Source organism: Scyliorhinus torazame, chromosome 10, assembly GCF_047496885.1.
Source record: "Scyliorhinus torazame isolate Kashiwa2021f chromosome 10, sScyTor2.1, whole genome shotgun sequence".
NCBI lineage: Eukaryota > Metazoa > Chordata > Chondrichthyes > Carcharhiniformes > Scyliorhinidae > Scyliorhinus > Scyliorhinus torazame.
Window position 1 is genome coordinate 255461257 of NC_092716.1, and position 27186 is coordinate 255488442.

At 50.3% G+C, this 27186-nt stretch overlaps 1 protein-coding gene across 3 annotated transcripts in view; it reads right to left on the reverse strand.

Moving 5' to 3' along the window:
* Positions 1–27186, reverse strand: part of prmt3 (protein arginine methyltransferase 3) — a 306241-nt gene that overhangs the window by 264767 nt on the left and 14288 nt on the right. For all 3 annotated transcript variants that reach the window (XM_072466697.1, XM_072466696.1, XM_072466698.1), the window contains 5 exons: positions 22015–22097; positions 21194–21243; positions 18341–18443; positions 7420–7579; positions 5830–5974 (listed from right to left, as the gene is read on the reverse strand). In XM_072466697.1, the coding sequence (XP_072322798.1) occupies positions 5830–5974; positions 7420–7579; positions 18341–18443; positions 21194–21243; positions 22015–22097 (541 nt within the window). The remainder of the gene's footprint in view (positions 1–5829; positions 5975–7419; positions 7580–18340; positions 18444–21193; positions 21244–22014; positions 22098–27186) is intronic.

Genomic DNA, 27186 nt, shown 5'->3' on the forward strand with positions numbered 1-27186 from the left:
GTTTGTCTTCTGAGGAGGTGGGTACGGTTTTTTGCTGTGGCGCGTTGGAACTGTCGATCGATGAGACGAGCGCCATAATCCCATTCGTACGAGGGCGTCTTTCAGCATCTGTAGATGTCTGTTACGCTCCTCCCCGTCTGAGCAGATCCTGTGTATACGGAGGGCTTGTCCATAGGGGATGGCTTCTTTAATGGGTTTAGGGTGGAAGCTGGAGAAGTGGAGCATCGTGAGGTTATCCGTGGGTTTGCGGTAAAGCAAAGTGCTGAGGTGACCGTCCTTGATGGAGATGATTGTGTCCAAGAATGAAACTGATTTTGGAGAGGAGTCTGATGGTGGGATGGAACTTATTGATGTCATTGTGTCGTTGTTTCAGTGATACTTCGCCGTGGGTCCAAAGGAAAAAAATGTCATCGATGTATCTGGTGTATAACATCGGTTGAAGGTCCTGTGCAGTGAGGAGGTCTTGTTCAAACTTGTGCATGAAGATGTTGGCATATTGAGGTGCGAATTTAGTCCCCATGGCTGTTCCGTGCATCTGGATGAAGAATTTGTTGTCGACCTACAGCACAGACTACGCTGAGAGACTCTGCCTTCGTACCTCTCTCACATGCTGTCACACCTCTCTCACACTCCTCAACCACCTCATACACCAGCTCTACAACAGACGCCGCAAGCTGGAAACCAAGTTCGAGGCCATATTCTCAACTTGCGCTCAGGACGCAGCAGACCAGCTGCGGAACACCGCCAAACAGATGAGACAACGATACTGCGCCACCTGTATGCACACCAAGAACAGGAAGCTTGAGAAACTTGGCATCACCACCAACATCAACCAAGCCTCACCCGTGCCACAGTAGAAAACAATACAGGGAAATTTATTGTCAACTTGTCGGACGACACCCTTCAACCAGACAAAATCGAAGTCCTCAGCAGAGGGCTCAATTTCTGCACAACCACCAAAATGGACCCCATCAGTCTCGCGGCAGGCACGGACGAATTCATCAGGCGAATGAGGCTCTGTCTGCTCCATATGCTCAAGCCGTCAGGAGTTGCGTCATTGTCAGGTTCATCAGTCGCATTCACAAGACAGCCCCGAACGTCACCCAAGCACAACGCAGCGCCATCCGCACTCTCAAGATCAACATCGTCATCAAACCAGCAGACAAAGGAGGGGCCACTGTCATACTGAACAGAACGGACTACTGCAAAGAAGTATACCGACAACTCAATAACCAGGACCACTACAGACAGTTACCCGCAGATTCGGCCAAGGAACACACCCGCCAACTCAACAGACTGATCAAGACCTTGGATCCAGACCTTCAGAGCACCCTACGTGCTCTCATCCCACGCACTCCCCGCGATGGAGATCTCTACTGCCACCCGAAAATACACAAGGCCAACACACCAGGCCATCCTATCGTATCAGGCAGTAGGACCCTGTGTGAGAACCTCTCTGGCTACATTGAGGGCATCTTGAAACCCATCGTACAAGGAACGCCCAGCTTCTGTCGCGACACGACGGACTTCCTACAGAAACTCAGCACCCATGGACCAGTTGAACCAGGAACATTCCTCGTCACAATGGACGTCTCGGCACTCTACACCAGCATCCCCCATGACGACGGCATTGCTGCAACAGCCTCAGTACTCAACACCGACAACTGCCAATCTCCAGACGCAATTCTGCAACTCATCCGCTTCATTCTGGATCACAACGTCTTCATCTTCGACAACAAGTTCTTCATCCAGACGCACGGAACAGCCATGGGGACCAAATTCACACCTCAATATGCCAACATCTTCATGCACAAGTTTGAACAAGACCTCCTCACCGCACAGGACCTTCAACCGACGTTATACACCAGATACATCGATGACATTTTTTCCTTTGGACCCACGGCGAAGAATCACTGAAACAACTACACGATAACATCAATAAGTTCCATCCCACCATCAGAGTCACCATGGACTACTCTCCAAAATCGGTTGCATTCTCTGACACAATCATCTCCATCAAGGACGGTCACCTCAGCACTTTGCTTTACCGCAAGCCCACGGATAATCTCACGATGCTCCACTTCTCCAGCTTCCACCCTAAACACATTAAAGAAGCCATCGCCTATGGACAAGCCCTCTGTATACACAGGATCTGCTCAGACGAGGAGGAGTATAACAGACATCTACAGATGCTGAAAGATGCCCTCGTACGAACGGGATATGGCGCTCGAATAATCGATCGACAGTTCCAACGCGCCACAGCAAAAAAACGCACCGACCTCCTCAGAAGACAAACACCGGACACAACCGACAGAATACCCTTCGTCGTCCAGTACTTCCCCGGAGCGGAGAAACTACGACATCTTCTTCGCAGCCTTCAACACGTCATCGATGAAGATGAACATCTTGCCAAGGTCATCCCCACACCCCCACTACTTGCCTTCAAACAACCGCGCAACCTCAAACGAACCATTGTTTGCAGCAAACTACCCAGCCTTCAGAACAGTGACCACGACACCACACAACCCTGTCATGGCAATCTCTGCAAGACGTGCCAGATCATCGACACGGATACTACCAATACACGTGAGAGCACCACTCACCAGGGACGCGGTACATACTCGTGCAACTTGGCCAACGTTGTCTACCTCATACGCTGCAGGAAAGGATGTCCCAAAGCGTGGTACATTGGCGAGACCATGCAGACGCTGCTACAACGAATGAACGGACATCGCGCAACAATCACCAGGCAGGAATGTTCCCTTCCAGTCGGGGAACACTTCAGCAGTTAAGGGCATTCAGCCTCTGATCTCCAGGTAAGCGTTCTTCAAGGCGGCCTGCAGGACGCGCGACAACGCAGAATCGCCGAACAGAAATTTATAGCCAAGTTCCGCACACATAAGTACGGCTTCAACCGGGGCCTTGGATTCACCCCCTACCATCTGGCCTGGGCTTGCAAAATCCTACCAACTGTTCTGGCTTGAGACAATTCACACCTCTTTAACCTGTGATTACCAGTCTCTCTGGATATGTAACGACTTAATTACCTGCAAATGCTCGCATTCATAGCATTGTCTGGCATCTTTGACTTTGTCTATATAAATGTTTCTGGAACCTACCTCTTCATTCACCTGAGGAAGGAGCAGTGCTCCGAAAGCTAATGATTTGAAACAAACCTGTTGGACTTTAACCTGGTGTTGTAAGACTTCTTACTGTGCTCACCCCAGTCCAACGCCGGCATCTCCACATTATTTGCAAACTGTTTGTATCCCTCTCGCAACTTGCCGTTCCACCTATTTGTGTGTCATCTGCAAATTTGGCTACAGTACATTCGCTTCCTGCCTCCAAGTCATTGATATATATTGTAAACAGTGTCGGTCCCAGCACTGATCCCTGTGGAACCGCACTTCTTACAGGTCACCAAGCTGAATAAGAACTTCTTATCCACACTGGCTGTTTCCTGTCCATTAGCCAATTCTCTTATCCATGCCAACATACTACCCCCAACACCATGGGCTCTTATCTAATTTTTTGCTCTGTGAGCTGAGGCAGGGGTGAAGTCTGACTGTTAATCAGGTGGACATAGGTGGTCTTGGATATGGCACAAACCCGAGATCGGAAGCTTGTATAACATAGAACATACAGTGTAGAAGGAGGCCATTCGGCCTATCAAGTCTGTACCGACCCACTTTAAGCCCTCACTCACTTCCACCCTATCCCCGTAACCCAATAGCCCCTCCTAACCTTTTTTGGACACTAAGGGCACTTTAGCATGGCCAATCCACCTAACCTGCACGTCTTTGGACTGTGGGAGGAAACCGGAGCACCCGGAGGAAACCCACGCAGACACGTGGAGAATGTGCAGACTCCGCACAGACAGTGTCCCAGCGGTGAATCAAACCTGGGACCCTGGCGCTGTGAAGCCACAGTGCTAACCACTTGTGCTACCGTGCTGTCTCGGGGTCAAACATGACACCAAGGTTGTGAACAAACTGGCTTACCCACAGACTGCTCCCAGGGAGAGGACTGGAGCCAGTTTAGAGTGGAGTTCGAAGCGTGCAACTGAAAACAATGGCTTTAGTCTTCCCAATATTTAGCCGTTTATTCAGTGCTAGATGTTGACTATGTAGTCTGATAATTCAGTAAGAGTGGAGGAATCGAGGATAGTAGTGAGACAGAGCTGTGTGACATCAGCGTACATATGAAAACTAATACTTATGCCTTTGGGTTACCCAAGCCCCTTTAATCCTCCAGGCCTGCAAGTCTTTCATCGATAAGAAAATGCTTAGATTCACCTTTCACTGATTGAAAGTAGGTGACTTTGCCTTGAACTCTGCCCTTTCCCCCACTTTGAACTTTGCCCTTTCCCCCACCATGAACTCTGCCCTTTCCCCCACCTTGAACTCTGCCCTTTCCCCCACCTTGAACTCTGCCCTTCCCCCACCTTGAACTCTGCCCTTCCCCCACCTTGAACTCTGCCCTTTCCCCCACCTTGAACTCTGCCCTTTCCCCCCAACGTGAACTCTGCCCTTTCCCCCACTTTACCAGCCATAGTTTTGTCCACTCACTTAATCTGCCTATCTCCTTCTATAGCTCCAGCTCCCATTCACACCATTCACTTTGCCCCCAAACTTGTGCCTTCTTCAATCTTGGATATAAAACACATTATTCATTCATCCAAGAGGTTCATATATACGATGAAAAGCTGAGAACCCCGGTGAACAGCATCTGGCTCACCCTGACAGTCAGAAAACATTCCCTTGACCCCAACTTGCTGTCCCCCACTTCCCAAACACACTGCAGCAATATGTAAAACGCAGCAATTCACCAGCCTTCTTCCAGGTTATGGGCTGGAGTCTCCATTGGCCGACGGCGACATCTGATTCGGCGATCAGACGGAGAATTGACTCCGATGCTCGAACCGGGGCCGGCGCCAGTTTCACACCGGTCAGCCATGCTCCGCCCCCTCGGACATGGCATAATCACAATGTTGCACCGTTGGCGCAACATCAGCAGGCCCTCTTGCGCTGCTCCAGCCCCGATGGGCTGAGTTCTTGATGGGCCGGAACATGTGTGGTCTCAGTGGTCGGGAACTCGGCGCGGCGGCTTCAGACATGTCCAGTGCCGCCGCACTCGGCTGGGATCTGTGCCGCTGGCCGGGGGGGGGGGGGGCTTCCGCGAGGGCTGGAGGGACTGGTGGGGAATGGCCTGTGGGGTCAAGGATAGCGTGTCGGGTCCGGCCGGCGCCTTGCACGGCACGACTGCTGCAGGTCGTCAGCCGCGCGCATGCATGGCTAGGGACACGGTCATTCTCCGGCCGTTTTCGGTGCGGGAGCCGGGAATTTCACTGGGCGCCGCTGCTAGCTCATCACCAGTCCCAGAATCGGTGAGTGATCGGCGCCAATTTTGTGGTCGCCAAACTCCCGCGAATTCTCCGTTCCCGCACTTAGCCGCTGAAACGCTGAATCCAGCCCTCCAAGTTTAATTCATTTCATTATTGAAATAGGGAAGAAGGGAGTTGACAAAAGTCGGTCATTTGAAATTGGAATCGTCACCCGGATGTTTTCCACTTTATTAAATGCAAAATAGTTGCGCCTACACACACAAAATTTCTTGCAGCAACCTCTTGATAATGACGGTGAACTCATGAGAATTGGAAGCTCATTCTGAGGCATCAGACATTGGGCAGACAATGGAAGGGAAAAGAGCCATGATCAGGTTTGAAAGCACTTTTGGTGGTTCATTTTACGAGCCCCGGGAAGGCGCGCGCAGGCTCTCTTGTTCCCATGTGAAAACTCAACCCAGTGTGGCTGTTTGAGTGTAACTCACCTTCAGCATTTCCTCATGTATGCCATAGTGCCCGTAGGAGCTGAAGTAGACACTGTCCTCAGCCTCACGCAGGTCTGCCACAGTGTTTGCGGTTGATGTACCAGTTCTGGCATCCGCATTTATCACAAAATCCTGCACATATTGTCTGTAATCAATTTAAAACACACCCTTGAGGCACGCTCACTGAACCACGAACAATTCTACAACAACAGAAGTTGGCCAATAAACTTCCAAGCCTTTTAATGCTCTGCCACCCTCTGCTGGTTCAAAAGCCAAGTTACAGACTTCCCCAGTCACGACCAATTATCAGTTCGCTCACAGAATGCCAGCACAAAGGATATGCAAATTTTAATTGCAATAAAAGCAGCTGTTCAAACAAATCTTATTACAACGCAGCAGCTGCTGCAAGATTCAGTGGCAGTATATAAAGTCTCTGCAAGTTTGTCTGCCACGAAGAAACAATTCGATGGGCGGGAGAGAACATTTTTGTCAGTGCGCAGTGTCGGACCTGGTGCAGACCAAGCTGGGACATTCCTTTTTATCCCAGGAGACGGGGCCTGCGTTAACACAGGTATTCTTCACCCAGAGTGGGGCTGCAATGTTATCAGGACAGATTACATTCCAATCAAAGTTGTCAAGATTCACTTTACCTAACTGGAATCAACTGCAACAAGCTACCAAAAAACATTGTAGGATATAAACCTTTTGAATCCTGGAGGGAAATTGTGATTGTCTAGGCAGGTAAGTGAGTTGAGGACAGGCCAGTTAGTGCTTTGGTATTTATACTGAAATTGTCAGCACCCAATAATAATAATCTTTATTATTGTCACAAGTAGGCTTACATTAACACTGCAATGAAGTTACTGTTTAAATCCTCTAGTCGCCACACTCCGGCGCCTGTTCGGGTACACAGGGGGAGAATTCAGAATGTCCAATTCAGCCAACAAGCACGTCTTTCGGGTCTTGTTGGAGGAAACCGGATCACCCGGAGGAAACCCACGCAGACACGGGGAGAACGTGCAGACTCCGCACAGACAGTGACCCAAGGCGGGAATCGAACCCGGGTCCTTGACGCTGTGAAGCAAGAGTGATAACCACTGTGCTACAGTGCCACCGTAAACAAGGTCGCTTGTGAGCTTCACATCCTATAATGTTTTGGGTCGCTTTTGAAACAACAGTGCTGATCACTGCGCGACTGTGCTGTGAATTCGAGAGATTTACTATTTTATTCAAAAAATATTTTTTTTATTGCTTTTTTTCCCCCCCCAAATTCATTAAAAGATTGTAAATTGAATGTCTGAGGTCGAGTTGAGATCCCTCTCTGTCAGAACCAACTCTCACATCAGTCTGGATTTAATAGAAGATTCATTCGGTATTGATATTTAAAATGTGATTCCACTGCACTCATATTTATCCTAATGGCTCCACTTTTACTATATCGTTCGAGAATCCAAATCCAGCCAGGTAGGACATTGCTGACTGTGATGCCACAGACTGCATCTGCACATGTGCGGGAAGTGCTCCCCCTAGTGTTACAGCACAATACATGCAACCTCTCAGAAAAGGGGATTTGATGAAAACTCAACAGACCTCATTTTTTCAAAATCGTTCGTGATCCTTTCAAAAGCCGCCTCAGCCTCCTCGGCCCTCTTCTCCGCTCCTCGCAAGCGCTGAAGTTCGACTGCTCGGGCCTGGCTGTCCGTGTCCGCCCGCCCTGGTGGACAAGCCTGCTCCCAAAATTCATCAACATCTGCAAAGAAGGTGCCCAGTGAGCAGGACGACTGAGGAAACATAGTTACCACAAAAGCTAAACGAGCTGGACTGTCGGGAGGGGCTGTGTTGCTGATGTTCAACAACACGGGGGTGACCTGCGACAGGCTGTGTTTTGACAGATGGATTTTACACCTGGTTGTACCTTTGCTCATTTAGCTACAATCTCAGTATGTTCCCATAATCAAAGAGTACAGAAAAAAGATAATGGCAATTCATTCACAGCTACGGATAGAAGGCTATTGTAGAAATACATACACACATTTAATATTTGTGTGTAGATACACCCCCCCTCCACACACACTCACCCTCCACACACACTCACCCTCCACACACACACCCTCCACACACACACACACCCTCCACACACACACACACACACACGCGTACCCTCCACACACACACCCTCCACACACACACACCCTCCACACACACACACCCTCCACACACACACACCCTCCACACACACACACCCTCCACACACACACCCTCCACACACACACCCTCCACACACACACCCTCCACACACACCCTCCACACACACGCGCACCCTCCACACACACACACACACCCTCCACACACACACACACCCTCCACACACACCCTCCACACACACGCGCACCCTCCACACACACACACACACCCTCCACACACACACACACCCTCCACACACACACACACCCTCCACACACACACACCCTCCACACACACTCACCCTCCACACACACTCACCCTCCACACACCCTCCACACACACACCCTCCACACACACACCCTCCACACACACACACCCTCCACACACACACACCCTCCACACACACACACACACACCCTCCACACACACACACACCCTCCACACACACACACACCCTCCACACACACACACACCCTCCACACACACACACACACACCCTCCACACACACTCACCCTCCACACACACTCACCCTCCACACACACTCACCCTCCACACACACTCACCCTCCACACACACTCACCCTCCACACACACACACACCCTCCACACACACACACACACACCCTCCACACACACTCACCCTCCACACACACTCACCCTCCACACACACTCACCCTCCACACACACTCACCCTCCACACACACCCTCCACACACACCCTCCACACACACACCCTCCACACACACACCCTCCACACACACACCCTCCACACACACACCCTCCACACACACGCACACCCTCCACACACACACGCACACCCTCCACACACACCCTCCACACACACGCGCACCCTCCACACACACACACACACACACCCTGCACACACACACACACCCTCCACACACACACACAGACACACCCTCCACACACACTCACCCTCCACACACACTCACCCTCCACACACACTCACCCTCCACACACACACACACCCTCCACACACACACACACCCACACATCCTCCACACACACACACACACACACCCTCCACACACACACACACCCTCCACACACACACACACCCTCCACACACACACACCCTCCACACACACTCACCCCCACACACACTCACCCTCCACACACACACACACCCTCCACACACACACACACCCACACATCCTCCACACACACACACACACACACACCCTCCACACACACACACACACCCTCCACACACACACACACACACCCTCCACACACACACACCCTCCACACACAAACACACACAGACACACCCTCCACACACACACCCTCCACACACACACAGACACACCCTCCACACACACACACACCCTCCACACACACACCCGCCACACACACACCCGCCACACACACACACCCTTCACACACACACACCCTCCACACACACGCGCACCCTCCACACACACGCGCACACACCCTCCACACACACACACCCTCCACACACACACACACCCTCCACACACACACCCTCCACACACAAACACACACCCTCCACACACACACACACACCCTCCACACACACACACACACCCTCCACACACACACACACCCTCCACACACACACACACCCTCCACACACACCCTCCACACACACACCCTCCACACACACACACACTCCACACACACATACACTCCACACACGCGCACCCTCCACACACACGCGCACCCTCCACACACACGCGCACCCTCCACACACACGCGCACCCTCCACACACACGCGCACCCTCCACACACACGCGCACCCTCCACACACACACACACCCTCCACACACACACACACACACCCTCCACACACACACCCTCCACACACACACCCTCCACACACACACCCTCCACACACACACACCCTCCACACACACACACCCTCCACACACACACACCCACCCTCCACACACACGCGCACCCTCCACACACACACACACCCACCCTCCACACACACACCCTCCACACACACACACACACCCTCCACACACACACCCTCCACACACACACACACCCTCCACACACACACACACCCACACCCTCCACACACACACCCACACCCTCCACACACACGCGCACCCTCCACACACACACACACCCACCCTCCACACACACACACACCCTCCACACACACACACACCCACCCTCCACACACACACCCTCCACACACACACACACACCCTCCACACACACACCCTCCACACACACACCCTCCACACACACACACACCCTCCACACACACACACACCCACACCCTCCACACACACACCCACACCCTCCACACACACACTCCCTCCACACACACACACCCTCCACACACACACACACCCTCCACACACACACACACACCCTCCACACACACACACTCCCTACACACACACACTCCATCCACACACACACACACACACCCTCCACACACACACACCCTCCACACACACACACACCCTCCACACACACACACACACACACACCCTCCACACACACACATACCCACAGTCCCTCCACACACACACACACTCCCTCCACAGACACACACACACACACGCGCACCCTCCACACACACGCGCACCCTCCACACACACGCGCACCCTCCACACACACGCGCACCCTCCACACACACGCGCTCCCTCCACACACACGCGCACCCTCCACACACACGCGCACCCTCCACACACACGCGCACCCTCCACACACACGCGCACCCTCCACCCACACGCGCACCCTCCACACACACGCGCACCCTCCACACACACGCGCACCCTCCACACACACGCGCACCCTCCACACACACGCGCACCCTCCACACACACGCGCACCCTCCACACACACGCGCACCCTCCACACACGCGCACCCTCCACACACACGCGCACCCTCCACACACACGCGCACCCTCCACACACACGCGCACCCTCCACACACACGCGCACCCACCACACACACGCGCACCCACCACACACACGCGCACCCTCCACACACACGCGCACCCTCCACACACACACCCTCCACCCACACACGCACCCTCCACCCACACACACACACACCCTCCACACACACACACCCTCCACACACTCCCTCCACACACACACACACACACACACACTCCCCCTCCACACACACACACACTCACCCTCCACACACACTCCCTCCACACACACACACACACTCCCTCCACACACACACACACACTCCCCCTCCACACACACGCACCCTCCACACACACGCGCACCCTCCACACACACGCGCACCCTCCACACACACACACACACCCTCCACACACACACACACACACACCCTCCACACACACACACACACCCTCCACACACACACACACCCTCCACACACACACCCTCCACACACACGCGCGCCCTCCACAAACACGCACGCCCTCCACACACACGCACGCCCTCCACACACACGCACGCCCTCCACACACACGCGCACCCTCCACACGCACGTGCACCCTCCACACACACGTGCACCCTCCACACATCCTCCACACACACACACCCTCCACACACACACACACACCCTCCACACACACACACACACCCTCCACACACACACACACACCCTCCACACACACACACACCGTCCACACACACACACACCCTCCACACACACACACACCCTCCACACACACACACCCTCCACACACACACACTCCCTCCACACACACACCCTCCACACACACACACACACACTCACTCCCTCCACACTCACACACACACACACTCCCCTTCCACACACACACACTCACCCTCCACACACACACCCTACACACACACACACACTCACCCTCCACACACACTCCCTCCACACACACACTCCCTCCACACACACACTCCCTCCACACACACACTCCCTCCACACACACACTCCCTCCACACGCACACTCCCTCCACACGCACACACTCCCCTTCCACACACACACACACTCACCCTCCACACACACCCTACACACACACTCCCTGCACACACACACCCTCCACACACACACACACACACACAGTCCCTCCACACACACACACACACCCTCCACACACACACACACGCGCACCATCCACACACACGCGCACCATCCACACACACGCGCACCCTCCACACACACGCGCACCCTCCACACACACGCGCACCCTCCACACACACGCGCACCCTCCACACACACGCGCACCCTCCACACACACGCGCACCCTCCACACACACGCGCACCCTCCACACACACGCGCACCCTCCACACACACGCGCACCCTCCACACACACGCGCACCCTCCACACACAAGCGCACCCTCCACACACACGCGCACCCTCCACACACACGCGCACCCTCCACACACACGCGCACCCTCCACACACACGCGCACCCTCCACACACACGCGCACCCTCCACACACGCGCACCCTCCACACACGCGCACCCTCCACCCACACACACACACACCCTCCACACACACACACTCACCCTCCACACACACACACTCCCACTCCCCCTCCACACACACACTCCCTCCACACACACACACACCCTCCACACACACACCCTCCACACACACACCCTCCACACACACACCCTCCACACACACACCCTCCACACACACACCCTCCACACACACACCCTCCACACACACACACACACACACTCCCTCCACACTCACACACACACTCCCCTTCCACACACACACACACTCACCCTCCACACACACACCCTACACACACACGCACACACACACTCCCTCCACACAAACACACTCACCCTCCACACACACACCCTCCACACACACTCCCTCCACACACACTCCCTCCACACACACACACTCCCCCTCCACACACACACCCTCCACACACACACACCCTCCACACACACACACACCCTCCACACACACACCCTCCACACACACACACACACCCTCCACACACACTCCCCCTCCACACACACACACACTCCCCCTCCACACACACACACATTCCCCCTCCACACACACACACTCCCTCCACACACACACACACTCCCTCCACACACACACCCACACACACACACTCCCTCCACACTCACACACACACTCCCCTTCCACACACACACACTCACCCTCCACACACACACCCTACACACACACACACACACACACACACTCCCTCCACACACACACACACTCACCCTCCACACACACACCCTCCACACATACACTCCCTCCACACACACACTCCCTCCACACACACACACACACTCCCCCTCCACACACACACCCTCCACACACACACACACACACACACTCCCTCCACACACACACACTCCCTCCACACACACACACACACGCGCGCCCTCCACACACACGCGCGCCCTCCACACACACGCGCGCCCTCCACACACACGCGCGCCCTCCACACACACGCGCGCCCTCCACACACACGCACACCCTACACACACACACAAACACACCCTCCACACACACACACACCCTCCACACACACACACTCCCTCCACACACACACCCTCCACACACACACCCTCCACACACACACCCTCCACACACACACCCTCCACACACACACCCTCCACACACACACACCCTCCACACACACACCCTCCACACACACACACACACTCCCTCCACACACACACACACACACACACTCACCCTCCACACACACACCCTCCACACACACACTCCCTCCACACACACACACACACACTCCCCCTCCACACACACACACACCCTCCACACACACACTCCCCCTCCACACACACACACACACACTCACCCTCCACACACACACACACTCACCCTCCACACACACACCCTCCACACACACACCCTCCACACACACACACACACTCACCCTCCACACACCCTCCAGACACACACACACACACACTTCCTCCACACGCACACACACACACTCCCCCTCCACACACACACCCTCCACACACACACACACACTCACCCTCCACACACCCTCCAGACACACACACACACACACTTCCTCCACACGCACACACACACACTCCCCCTCCACACACACACACACACACACTCACCCTCCACACACACACACACACTCCCTCCACACACACACCCGCCACACACACATGCACTCTCCACAGACATACCCTCCACACATACACCCTCCACACACACACACGCACCTTCCACACACACACGCACCCTCCACACACACACACTCACCCTCCACACACACACCCTCCACACACACACCCTCCACACACACACACACACTCACCCTCCACACACCCTCCAGACACACACACACACACACACTTCCTCCACACGCACACACACACACTCCCCCTCCACACACACACACACACACACTCACCCTCCACACACACACACACACTCCCTCCACACACACACCCGCCACACACACATGCACTCTCCACAGACATACCCTCCACACATACACCCTCCACACACACACACGCACCTTCCACACACACACGCACCCTCCACACACACACACGCACTCTCCACATACACACCCTCCACACACACACACCCTCCACACACACACACACCCTCCACACACACACACACCCTCCACACACACACACACTCCACACACACACACACACCCTCCACACACACACACACCCTCCACACACACACACACCCTCCACACACACACACACCCTCCACACACACACCCTCCACACACACACACCCTCCACACACACACACCCTCCACACACACACACAAAACCCCCTCCACACACACACACACACACCACACCCTCCACACACACACACACACACACACCACACCCTCCACACACACAAATTTCCAGCCTCTGAGGTATTTTGCTTTTATACATCATTTCATGTACTGGCTGATTGTGGTGTTTATTATGTTGCTTATTTCAGGATGGTTGGCGTAGTGTTCACAAAGAACACAAAATAGCTTGAACTTAAATAAAGCTATAAATTTATTAACACTGCTAATTTGGATTTGACACGCACTCCTAAATAATGCACAGTTGATTATTAACATTTAAACTACACTCATCTACAGGTAATCTTAATACTGGTATAAACTTTGATCTGCTCTCACTTACACTATCTGCACTTCTGACTCTCTCTAGCCAACTCCTGCACACACTCTCCCACAAGGCTTAGCACCACTGCCTTATATAGTTGTAACGGTAGCTCCCTCTAGTGGCTACTCTAGACACCTCATTAACCCTTGCAGTTCTTACAGATATGATAATACCGCACTGATCCCCTATTCTACATCCCAAATTACAATCAGAGCCTTTGTGGGAGTCCCAACGGCATGCCCATGGAGTGGTTAGAAAGCTTCCCAATACATTTCTTAAATTACAGAATGTATTCCATTCTGGCACCTGGCCACCCAATTCCTACCAAAAAGCAAAGACAGGAAATACTGGGCAATCTCAGCAGGTCTGCAGCATTCGAGAGAGAGAAGGGAACTAACGTTTCGAGTCTGGATGACCTTTTGTCAAGGCTTTACAATTGGGAACAATCACACACCCTCCATCCCATTGCTCTGATAACCCCAATCATTGCAAGTTCCATTGTGAACAGTGCCACACTGGTCTATTACGCCGGAATTATCGGCGAAATTGTTAACAGCGATCACACAAATGAATTTCACATGTCGCAATTACTGGATGATATCATATGTAATGTAATAAGTAGGCACGCCCAAAAACATTTGTCCGATGTACGGCTGCGGGGTAAAAATCCCACCCCTTCATCATGTTCCAGCCACTGGTAAAGAGTTTGCTCCATCAGTTTAAAGGAGTATTAAAAATGTGCGGTTCTGAATTAAATGTTATAATTATTGTATTGAAGCACTTGGAGGCATTAATACAAAATATATCAAATTCTCATTTTTCTGTATATCTGCGCTCAAGGCAATGGAAGGCAATATAATTAATAGAGTGCTGTTATATTGTGCAACAATAATGAGCACTGCAAGAGGTCAAACGCCACAGGTAATAGCTTCTCAGAACACTTAATAAGGCCCCAACACCATTCTTGCCGCAACCACAGGATTCGATTGTCTCCAATTTTCCCAGTTATGTCCAAGGATCATCATCGACCTGAAACATGGGGCGGGATTTAGTGGGCCCAGTCGCAAATCTCGTGTGGCCACTAAATCTCGCCAGAGGGCCAGAACGGGATTTGCGCCAGCGAGGTCTCAGTTTGAGATCTTCCACCCCCCCGCCCTCTGTGGGCCCTCTGTGGAGCCCCATTGGGACGGGGGTGGGTTATGCATGCATTGGGGTGGGGGGGGGGGGGGGGGGGCAGACTGTGGAAGGTCCTTTGTTGCACAAGGAATGAGTGACCATCAAGAGCAAATGTAGACAAACTTTACTTCAATTTCCACTTCCCTCCTCTGCCTTTTGGTGGACCTCAGCATTTTGCCAGAACATGCCCCCTGAAAGGACAGCATGGATTTGTTAAGACAAACAGTGCCTGACTAACTTGATTGAAGTAACGCGGAGAGTAATCAGGGTAGTGCGGTTGATGCTGTGTGCACGAGCGTTCGAAGGGTATCGAATAAAGCAGTGACCGCTTGAATACAAAAGTAACTGCATGACAGGAAGTCAAGTGTGTGGTGGTGAACCACTGTTTTTCAGACTGGGGGAGGGGGCGGAGAATGTACCCAGGGATCAATTCTGGGGCCATTTGCTTCAGATTGATGACCTGGACTAGGGTACATTGGGTACAATTTTAAAGTTTGCACAATCTCAAATCCTGGAAATGAAAAGAAGCAAACTGCACGGAGGAATGGAGTGCAGGAGAATCCAACTGGCCAAGTGGGCAGAGATTTGGCAGGTGAAATTTAGCACTGCAAAGTGTGCGAAATGATACATTTTGTGAAGCATGAGGAGTGAAAATATCAACTAAGTGGATTAATCTTAAAAGGTGCGCAGGGATAGAGAGACCGGAGGGTGTATGAGCAAAGAGTCTTTCCAGGTTTCAGAGCAATTTGTGATAGCTGTTAAGAAGACATACAAGACGCTTTGGGGCTTGATTAAGCATAGGCAGAGTGGAAAAGGAGATTTATGAGACGGAGACAATAAATTTGGGACTTCAGTTACATGGACAGGCTAGCAATGCAGGGGTTGTTCTCAAAAAAACAACTAAGAAAAGTACAGCACAGGAACAGGCCCTTCGGCCCCCCAAGCCTGCCATGCTGCCCATCTAATCTAAAGCCTTCTACACTTCCGGGCTCCATATCCCTCTATTCCCATCCTATTCATGTATTTGTCAAGATGCCCCTTAAACGTCACTATCGTCCCTGCTTCCACCACCTCCTCCGGCAGCGAGTTCCAGGCACCCACTACCCTCTGCGTAAAAAAACTTCCCTCGCACATCTCCTCTAAACCTTGCCCCTCGCACCTTAAACCTATGTCCCCTAGAAATTGACTCTTCCACCCTGGGAGAAAGGTTCTGACTATCCACGCCCCTCAGATTAGAGGTGGTTAAGGGGAGGTTTTATAGAGGTTTTCAAAATCATGAAGCGCGTTGAAATAAGGAGAAACTGTATCTTGTAGCAAAAACAGGTCAGGAAACAGAGGACACAGGTTTAAGGTGATTGGCAAAAGAATCAAAAAGGAGGTGAGGCAAATTTCTTTTTGAACAGCGAGCTGTTGCGATTTGGAAAGCGGGTGCCTAAAACATGTTGGAAGCAGATTCAATAATATCTTCACGGGGAGTAGGATAAGTGGTTGAAGGGAACTAATTAGCAGGACTATGGGAAAAAATCATGGCAGTGGGACTAATTAAGAGAGTTCTTTCAAATAACTAATGCAGACTTGATAGGCCAAATGACCTCCTGGGCTGCATCATTCGATGATTCTAATTGTGTATTCTGATTTCTGCATTGTAGATGGCCTTTAGCTCCACGCCCTTATCAGTGCCTCATAGTCTCCGGAGCAAGCCTCACAGCCTGGCTGTGTGAACCCACCCCCCACCTTTCCCTCCCAAACATTCACAAGTGGGCCTCCAACTCTTAAAGGGAGCAACTTCTGGATTATTATTTAGGTTGACGACTAGTTCTCAAGAATGCATCATGATGGCAGCTGACATGGTCTATTAGAACTCAGGTCAGGGTTCGGCCTGGAGCGTGCCAATAGTTGCTGGGCAACGGCAAGCGGGAAATGATTAAAAACCACCCAATTTTCTGGATCCTTTCATATTGATTTTTAAATAGGATACTAATGGCATGATCCTTTTTAAAAATGAGTAATTTTGAGACACTGCACAAAATATTAAATTCAATTTCCTCACGATACAGAAGAAGATAAAAATGATTTATACCAAATTGGAGCAAAGGATCATCAGGGGAGGGCGGCTTCATATATTCTTCACTCTCCCAAGGGATTCGATCCAAGACGGATTTAAAAGATTCTGCAGAGGGATTCTGTGTAAAAGATGAAATCGTAACGATTATTCACTTTGTTTCATTGCATTGAGCAGAATGCAAATTTTAAATAGATTTTACTGCAATAAAAACATTTATATGCTTTCCCAGTTCATTCTAATTTAATACGTGATTCAAAACTGTTTATTGCCTTTCTCACTGACATTCCCTGGTGATGCCATTTTTCAGTTTTATCCTAATAGCTTTCACATCCAAAAGAACAAGCCACCAAAAAGATGGTCGATTTCCCATTTTGGAAAGCCCTTCCAGGAACGAGAATGATAATAATCATTATTATCACAAGTAGGCTTACATTATCAGAGTCTGAGAATGTAAGAGCAGAGTCTGCACATCCTCCCCGTGTGTGCGTGGGTTTCCTCCGAGTGCTCCGGTTTCCTCCCACAGTCCAAAGATGTGCAGGTTAGGTGGATTGGCCATGCTAAATTGCCCTTAGTGTCTAAAATTGCCCTTAGTGTTGGGTGGGGTTAATGGGTTATGGGGAAAGGGTGGAGGTGTTGACCTTGGGTAAGGTGCTCTTTCCAAGAGCCGGTTTCAGTCACTCACCATCCCAGCTTGGAAATATGAAATGAAATGAAAATTGCTTATTGTCACAAGTAGGCTTCAATGAAGTTACTGTGAAAAGCCCCTAGTCGCCACATTCCGGCGCCTGTTCGGGGAGGCTGTACGGGAATTGAACCGTGCTGCTGGCCTGCTTTAAAAGCCAGCGATTTAGCCCAGTGTGCTAAACCAGCCCCTAGACTGGGAGGGGAACTTCTAGGTGATGGCGTTCCCATGTGCCTGCTGACCTCGCCCTTCTAGCCGGTAGCGATCGTGGGTTTGGATGGGGCTGCCTGAGGAGTTTTGGTGAATTCCTGCCGTGCATCTTGCAGATGGTACAATCTGCAGTTATTGTTTTATCGGTAGTGGAGGAAGTGAATGTTTGCGAATGGGATGCCAATCAAGCGGGGCTGCTTTGTCCTGGGTGATGTCAAGCGTCTTGAGTGTTGTTGGAGCTGCACTCATCCAGGCAAGTGGAGAGTATTCCATTGCACTCCTGACTTGTGCCTTGTACATGGTGAACAGGCTTTGGGGATTCAGGAGGTGAGTTACTCACCGCAGGGTTCCTGGTCTTGGACCTGCTCTTGTAGACACAATATTTATACGGCTCGTCCAGTTCAGTTTCTGGTTAATGGTAGCCTCCAGGATGTTAATATTGGGGGTATCAACAATAGTAATGCCATTACTATTGCTGGGGCAATGGTTAGAATCTCTCTTGTTGGGGATGGTCACTGCCTGGCACTTGTGTGGCATGAATATTACTTGCCACTTGTCAGCCAAGCCTTGACATTGTCCAGGTCTTGCTGCATTTGGACATGGACTGCTTCAATATTCGAAGAGTCACGAGTGCCAGTGAACATTGTACAATCATCAGCGAAAATCCCCAATTCTAAACTTATAACGCAGGGTAGGTCATTGATGAAGTAGCTGAAGATAGTTGGGCCTAGGAAGCTACCTGGAGGAACTCCTGCAGTTGTAACCATTGCCCCATGAAATCTAATGGCTGAAGACTGGAATCTGTGATGTTGGAGGAGACCGAGACAGATCATCCACTCAGCACTTCTGGCTGAAGATTGTTGCGAATGTTTCAGTCGTGGCTTTTGCACATATGTGCTGGGCTCCTCCATCATTGAGGATGGAGCTATTTGTGGAGCCTCCTCCAGTGAGTTGTTGAATTGTCCACCACCATTTGCAACTGGTAGGCATAGGAACAAAACGTTTGGCTGCAACAAACACTCATAACCTGGCAACATTTACCTGCAGTTCGTAGAAATCCTGAACCAAGTGTGTCATTTCTTGGCAAACCCATTACACATTTATCACCATTGCACTGGTCTCGTGTGTCCCTGTGAGAATAAGCAAAATGCTGTTTCTGTCTGAAAATGACACCACAGCCATTTTCTCCAAACCCTGGGCCATGGGTTAAAATTATTTGTATTACTAAGAAAAATGTGTGCCAGTCATTTCAAAACACATCCTCCCATATTCCAAAGCGTGTTCCTTTCTTTTTAAAACTTTCTGGCAATCATTCTCTGGAATTTAGTCTTGCTGTTTGGCAGATATTCGAGGACAGGCCCATGCCTGGATAAACAAACAAGTGTGCCAAGTGCGCAGTACCCAGCTGATGATATTTCTCCCTCCTTCTGGTAGTACAGCACGGTAGCATTGTGGAAAGCCCAATTGCTTCACAGCTCCAGGGTCCCAGGTTCGATTCCCGGCTTGGGTCACTGTCTGTGCAGAGTCTGCACGTCCTCCCCGTGTCTGCGTGGGTTTCCTCCGGGTGCTCAGGTTTCCTCCCACAGTCCAAAGATGTGCAGGTTAGGTGGATTGGCCATGCTAAATTGCCCTTAGTGTTGGGTGGGGTTAATGGGTTATGGGGAAAGGGTGGAGGTGTTGACCTTGGGTAGGGTGCTCTTTCCAAGAGCCGGTGCAGACTCGATGGGCTGAATGGCCTCCTTCTGCACTGTAAATTCTATGTAAAAAAAAAACTTAAAACAACGATCAACGGAAGTTTTGTCCACAACCTACATCAACTCCTAATCGACGGCCGTAACTACTGCCTTTTATGATTTTCATTGACATTGCACTTTATAGAGCAAGTAACAAGCTATGTCCAAAAAGAGTTTACCGTCAGATTAAACAAAAAGAAAATTATACAGGAAAGAATTTTCACAACCCTCGTCAAAACTTACTGTGGTCCTAATATAATTAACAAGCTTGATGAATCCATAACAATCGAGACCTGAAAAAGAAATGTTTCTGGTTAACATCGAAACATTCGAGGAATTAAATATTAGAGAACAACAAACTATGGGCGGAATTCTCTGCAGCCCGACGACGAAATCGGGATTGCCGATCGGGCGGAGAATGGCTTCCGGTGCCAAAATCGGGGCAGCCGCCGGTTTGATGCCGGTTCATGATTCTCCACCCCTTCAAAAACGGCGTCATCAGGCACGCGCCGCGCGCAGTCACAACGCCGTTGCCGGGTCATCATCCGGCCCACCCGCGATGCTCGGCCTCCGATGGGCCGAGTTCCCGACAGCGCGGGCCACGTTTGGGCCCAGCGATCGGGAACCTGGCGCGCCAGCTGCGGACAGTGTACAGCGCCGCCACACTCGGCCGGGATCCGTGCCGCTTGCCGGGGGGGCTTCTGCTCGGGCTGAGGGGGGAATGGCGGGTGGTGGTCAGGGGACCGGTGCAGCTCGTCAGCTCTGCGCATGTGCGGCCTGAAACCCGGCCATTTCCCACGCGATCCGCGAGCGTTTCACGCGGCGTCGGTGCAAGCCCCTCACCGGTACCAGGATCGGTGAGGGGTTCGCGCCGATTTTCCCCATCATGAAACATCCACGGATCGTCCGTTGGCGCCGGCACTTCACCTCAGGGACGGAGAATCCAGCCCTCCACATTTCACATTCACCGGTTCTGCAAATAATGTATGTTGTAAATATGGAAAGCATGACCCCACCAAATTTACCACCATCTGTGTAAATGTTGCAACTGAAGAATGACTTACCATGTTTGTAAACTATTTGGGTCATATCAAACTGATGCTCTGCTTTACAGTGAGCAAAGGTATCCTGGGCGGAACTGAATAACCTGTGGCAGGAAACAAAATGTTATTTACCGAAATGTGGAAATTAGTGACCACATTTAACTGCAACACTTCAGATTTCAGCCATCATGAAGTCACCAACAAGGAAAATACTATTTTTCTTGTGTTTTTTTCCCAGTTTTCTGATTCTTAGGCAGAATGACTGAGCATTTGGTCAAGTACGAGCTGATCAAGAAGATATAGATTATTAAGTCAATATAGATTTAGCTAAGAATCCCATTGATGTTAGATGCGAGGGTATCCCATAACCCGAAGGGTAACTTGGAACGCCGGTTCTTAATTGTTTATTTTGCAATTTGATATAATGTGAGGAAACATATGGAAACCAGTGAGAAAAGGGCCACCCTTGATGTAATCATTCAAATAAAGAATGTTTATTAAACTGTAAAACACATAACAAGAAAGGTGACAATGCAGAACAAAATTACAATTAACCACGATAATGGGTCACAAACACTATACTTGAATTAACTCCATTACAAATCTATCTATTTTCCTAAACTCCGTGAATGCCCTGGTCCCAACACAATATCCCATAAGCTTCAATGCTATGAGCTAAATCCAGAAAATAATTACCACACATAATCAGTATCGTTACTTTGGGAAACCCTTCTTCTGGTTTAGCACAGAATCTCGGAGGGTTTCAAACAGCAGTTTTTCAGCACAGGAGCTCGCTTTCCGGAGAACTTCTGTTTCCAGCTGGGCGTGGCTATGATCTTAGTCGCTCATTAGCCGTGCTCCCCTGTACTGCACTGTTATAGGCCAGGGTTTATTTAGAGAACATCAAAGTATATCATGGAGTTCACCTGACCCACAACTGTTTATAGATTTTGGTTACAAGGAGCACAAGGGCCTACTTTTCAGCTGTTAGTTTACAGATTTGAATTCTTTCCAGAAAACAGTTATCACTTTTAAATTATCAAGTGATCTGGACACGTTTTAACATACAGAGAGAGGGAGACAAAATAAACCTTCTTTGCCTGAATCCAGCTTCCAACTGTGTAAACAGAGAATACAACTCAAGAACCACAGCCAGCTCAAAGCGAAAGTAAAACCCAGAGCCACAGCCCAGCTCAATGCAAAAGTAAAACCCAGGGCCACAGCCCAGCTCCACCCACACAATGACATCACAGAAGCCATTTGATAATACAAACATTTCTTAAAGGGACACTCCAGTAACAAGCACTAACCCTGCCACTGATGAATGGTTTAATCCCTTTTGATCTTACCTACCTAAACAACTAGTCTTAGAAGTCATGCTTTTTGCATGCAAGTCCGACCTGCATTCTTTTCACCCAGAGGGCGATGTGAAACTGGAACTCACTGCCTGAAAGGGTGGGAGGGAACCCTTTCAAACATTTAATAAACGTTTCGATCAGCACTTGAAACATCATTGCACACAAGTGTACGGACCAAGTGCTGTAAAATGGGATTAGAATAGATAGGTGCTTGATGGCCGGCACAGACAGGATGGGCTGAAGGGCCTCGTATTGTGCTGTAATCGGCAAATGTAACGCATGGTTCCTTGAAGGAGTAGGGGTGGAGCTTCTTCATTTGCTCATGGGTTTTAGGCATCAATAGAAAGGCCAGCATTTGTAGCCCATCCCTAACTGCCCTCGGGGAGATGATGGAGAACCGCGATCCTGGTCCACTGTGGTCTATGTGCTGTAGGTACACCCACAGCACTGTTATGGAGGGAGTTCCGAGCTTTTGGCTCAATGGCAACGTAGGAGCGGTGATATGTTTCAAAGTCAGTATGTGTACCTTGGTAAGTGAACTTGGAGACTGCAGTCTTCCCATGACCCTGCCACTTTGGAAAGTGCTGTTGCAGGAGCTTTACCGTATTTCTGCAGCGCATCTTGTAAATGGTGCACACTGCCCTCTGCAAACAATGATATCCCGAATAAAATCGCTGATATAAATTGATTGGAAGTCCTACAAAAGTTCTCAAAACAAATAAATCCCCCCGGGACCAACAGTATTTATCTCACAGTTCTGGCAGAACTAAAGACAAACAATAATTATGAAGGAGTGAAAAACTGAAGGGCCATTTGATTGGAAACTGACACAGTGCCTTTAGTTAAAAAGGGATAAAACGGCAGACACAAGCCAATACCTCAGAAACATTAAGAACTGCTAGACAAATAAATAACAATGACACAAAATAAACAGCTAGTTTGTGAGCCACCATCCAAATAAGACCATAAAGAGGAGCAGTAATGGACCACTCTGCTCCTACTATTCAGTTCCACTGTGGCTGATCTTCTATTCCAACTCCACCTTCCCACACTATCCCCAGATTTCTTAATTCACTTTGTATCCAAAAACCTATCAATGTCTGCGAGAATAGGTCCAACAACATCCAATGCACCTCTAGGGTGAAGAATTTCAAGATCCACCACACTTTAGAGTGAAGAACTTTCTCCCCATTGCAGTTCTAAACAGCCGATCCCTTATTCTGAGACTGTCACACAAGTTCGAGACTCCCCCGCCTGGCATCTGCTCCATTAAACATCTCCAGATTGTCGCCTGCTGCTCGGAGATCACCTCTGATTCTTGAAACTTCAAGGAACATTGGCGTCATCCACTCAATCTTGCCGCGTCAGGACCAACCTCTCATCAAAGGAATCAGTCTCGTGAAGTGTCACAGAATCGTTACAGCACAGGAGGCTATTTGGTCTGCACTAGCTCTGCGAATGAGCAATTCACCTTGAGCCATTGCCTCGCTTTCTTCCCAGAATCCTGCACACTCTTCCTTTTTAGATAACCATACATTCCAAACCCCAACCCCTCGCTGAGTGAAAACGTCTTTCCTCATTTCGCTTTTGCTTCTTTTGCCAATTACTTTAAATCTGTGCTCTCTCATTCTCAATCCTGTCATGCGCAGGAACAGTTTCCACCCATCAACTCTGTCCAGGCCCGTCCCAGGTTCGATCCCGGCTCTGGGTCACTGTCCGTGTGGAGTTTGCACATTCTTCCCGTGTTTGCGTGGGTTTTGCCCCCACAACCCAAAAGAGGTGCAGGATAGGTGCATCGGCCATGCTGAATTGCCCCTTAATTGGAAATAAATAACTGGGTACTCTAAATTTATATTTATTTAAAAAAGAATAAAGAAGAAAAGAAAAAATAAAACTCTGTCCAGGCCCCTCATGATTTTGAATAACCCCATCAAATCTCCCCTCTGCCTTCTGGTCCCCAAGAAAAACTGTCCCAACTTCTCCAATCTATCTTGACAACTGAAGTTCCTCAGCCTTGGCACCATTCTCATGAATCTTTTCTGCACTATAAGAATGCCCTCAGCCAAACCACCTTCAGTTGCTTCATCGATGATCTACCCTCCATCACAAGGACGTGCTGGTCCACTGCTGGTTGCAGAGTTCAGTTCCATTTACAACTGCACCTCCTTGTCCACATGAGGCAAGACGCAGATAACATTCAGGCTTGTAAGTGTGAGTGGCAAATAACATTCACTCCACTCAAACGGCAAGTAATAACCATCTTCAATAGGAACAGGAAATCAAGGGTTATGGGAAACAGGCGGGAAAGTGGGGTTGAGGCCAGGATCAATCATCAATGGTCCGATTGAATGGTTGGAGCAAGCTCGAGGGGCCTTATCATATACTGGGCTCCTATTGTTTATGTTCTTGTTATAGTCTTGTGCTACCTCCAAGGCTGGTATATCCTTCCTCAGACAAGCAGAGCAAAACTGTGCACATTGTAGTCGTTTAATACAATTAGCCTTACGTCCATTCTATGTAAAATAATAGAATGGATGGTCAGGAGTGAACTTAAGGACAACAATAATCCAGTAACAGTCACTTCATAGAATCTCTACAGTGCAGAAGGAGGCCATTCAGCCCATTGAGTCTGCACTGACCCTACCTAGGCCCATGCCCCCACCCTATCCTCGTAACCCCACCTAAGCTGCATGTCATTGGACACCAAGGGGACATTTTATCCACCTAACCTGCACATCTTTAGATTTCTTCCATTGAGAAAAGTCAAACTTATTTTGTATAAGTAGTATAATCAGTACACAAACTGATTATTTAACCCACCTGGTCCAAGCTGCTTCTTACTCTTAAGTTATTTAACCCGCTATCCTTTCTCCACCCACGCTTATCTACCCCTTAACTGCATCCCGACTCTGCACCAACTACTCCACTTGGTGATGAGTTCCACATTCTCATCTCTCTGGGGGAAAGAGGTTGCTCCTGAATTCCTCACTGGATTTATTAGTGACTGTCTTACAGGTGCCACCACCAGCTGCAAGCTCCCCTCCAAAGTCCTATACCCTCCTGACTTGAAGCCACATCGCCGTTCCTTCACTGTCACTGGGTCTAAATACTGGAACCCCCTTCCTCCCAGCACTGGGAGTGTACTGAGCCAGTTCAAAAAGGCCGCTCACCACCACATTCTCAAAGGCAAATGGGGGATGGGCAATAAATACTGGATTTGCCAGCAGTGCCTGCATCCCATCAACACAAAACAATGATGGCTTCCAGTTGTGGATGCACGCACAATCAAAAGCAGCTCCCCTACGTCCACCCAGTCATATTTTACATTTTGAAGGTCTCTATTCAGTCATCCCTCAGATTGGAGGGGCATAGATAAGGTCGATCACGTACATCTTATCCCAAAGGTAGGGAAGTCTAAAACTAGAGGGCATAGGTTCAAGGTGGAGAGGGGAGAGACACAGAAGTGTCCAGAGAGGCAGGTTTTTCACACAGAGGGTGTTGAATGTCTGCAATGAGCGGCCAGAGTCAGTAGTAGAGGCGGCTACAATTTTGTCTTTGAAAAAGCATTTAGGCAGTTATATGGGAAAGTTGGGTACAGAGGGTTATGGGCCAAATGCGGGAATTTGGGACTAGTTTAGTGGTAAAAACTGGCATGGACGAGTTGGGCCAAAGGGCCTGTTTCCACGATGTAAGCTTCTATGACTTCTTTTTTCTAGAGAAAAGAGCCTCAGTCTGTCAATCCTTCCTGATCGTTATAACCTCAAAAAGTCTGGGATGGCGGTAAATGCCAAACCTTGGCAGCAGAGACCCCATGTGGAGCATTCAGAAGCAGAGA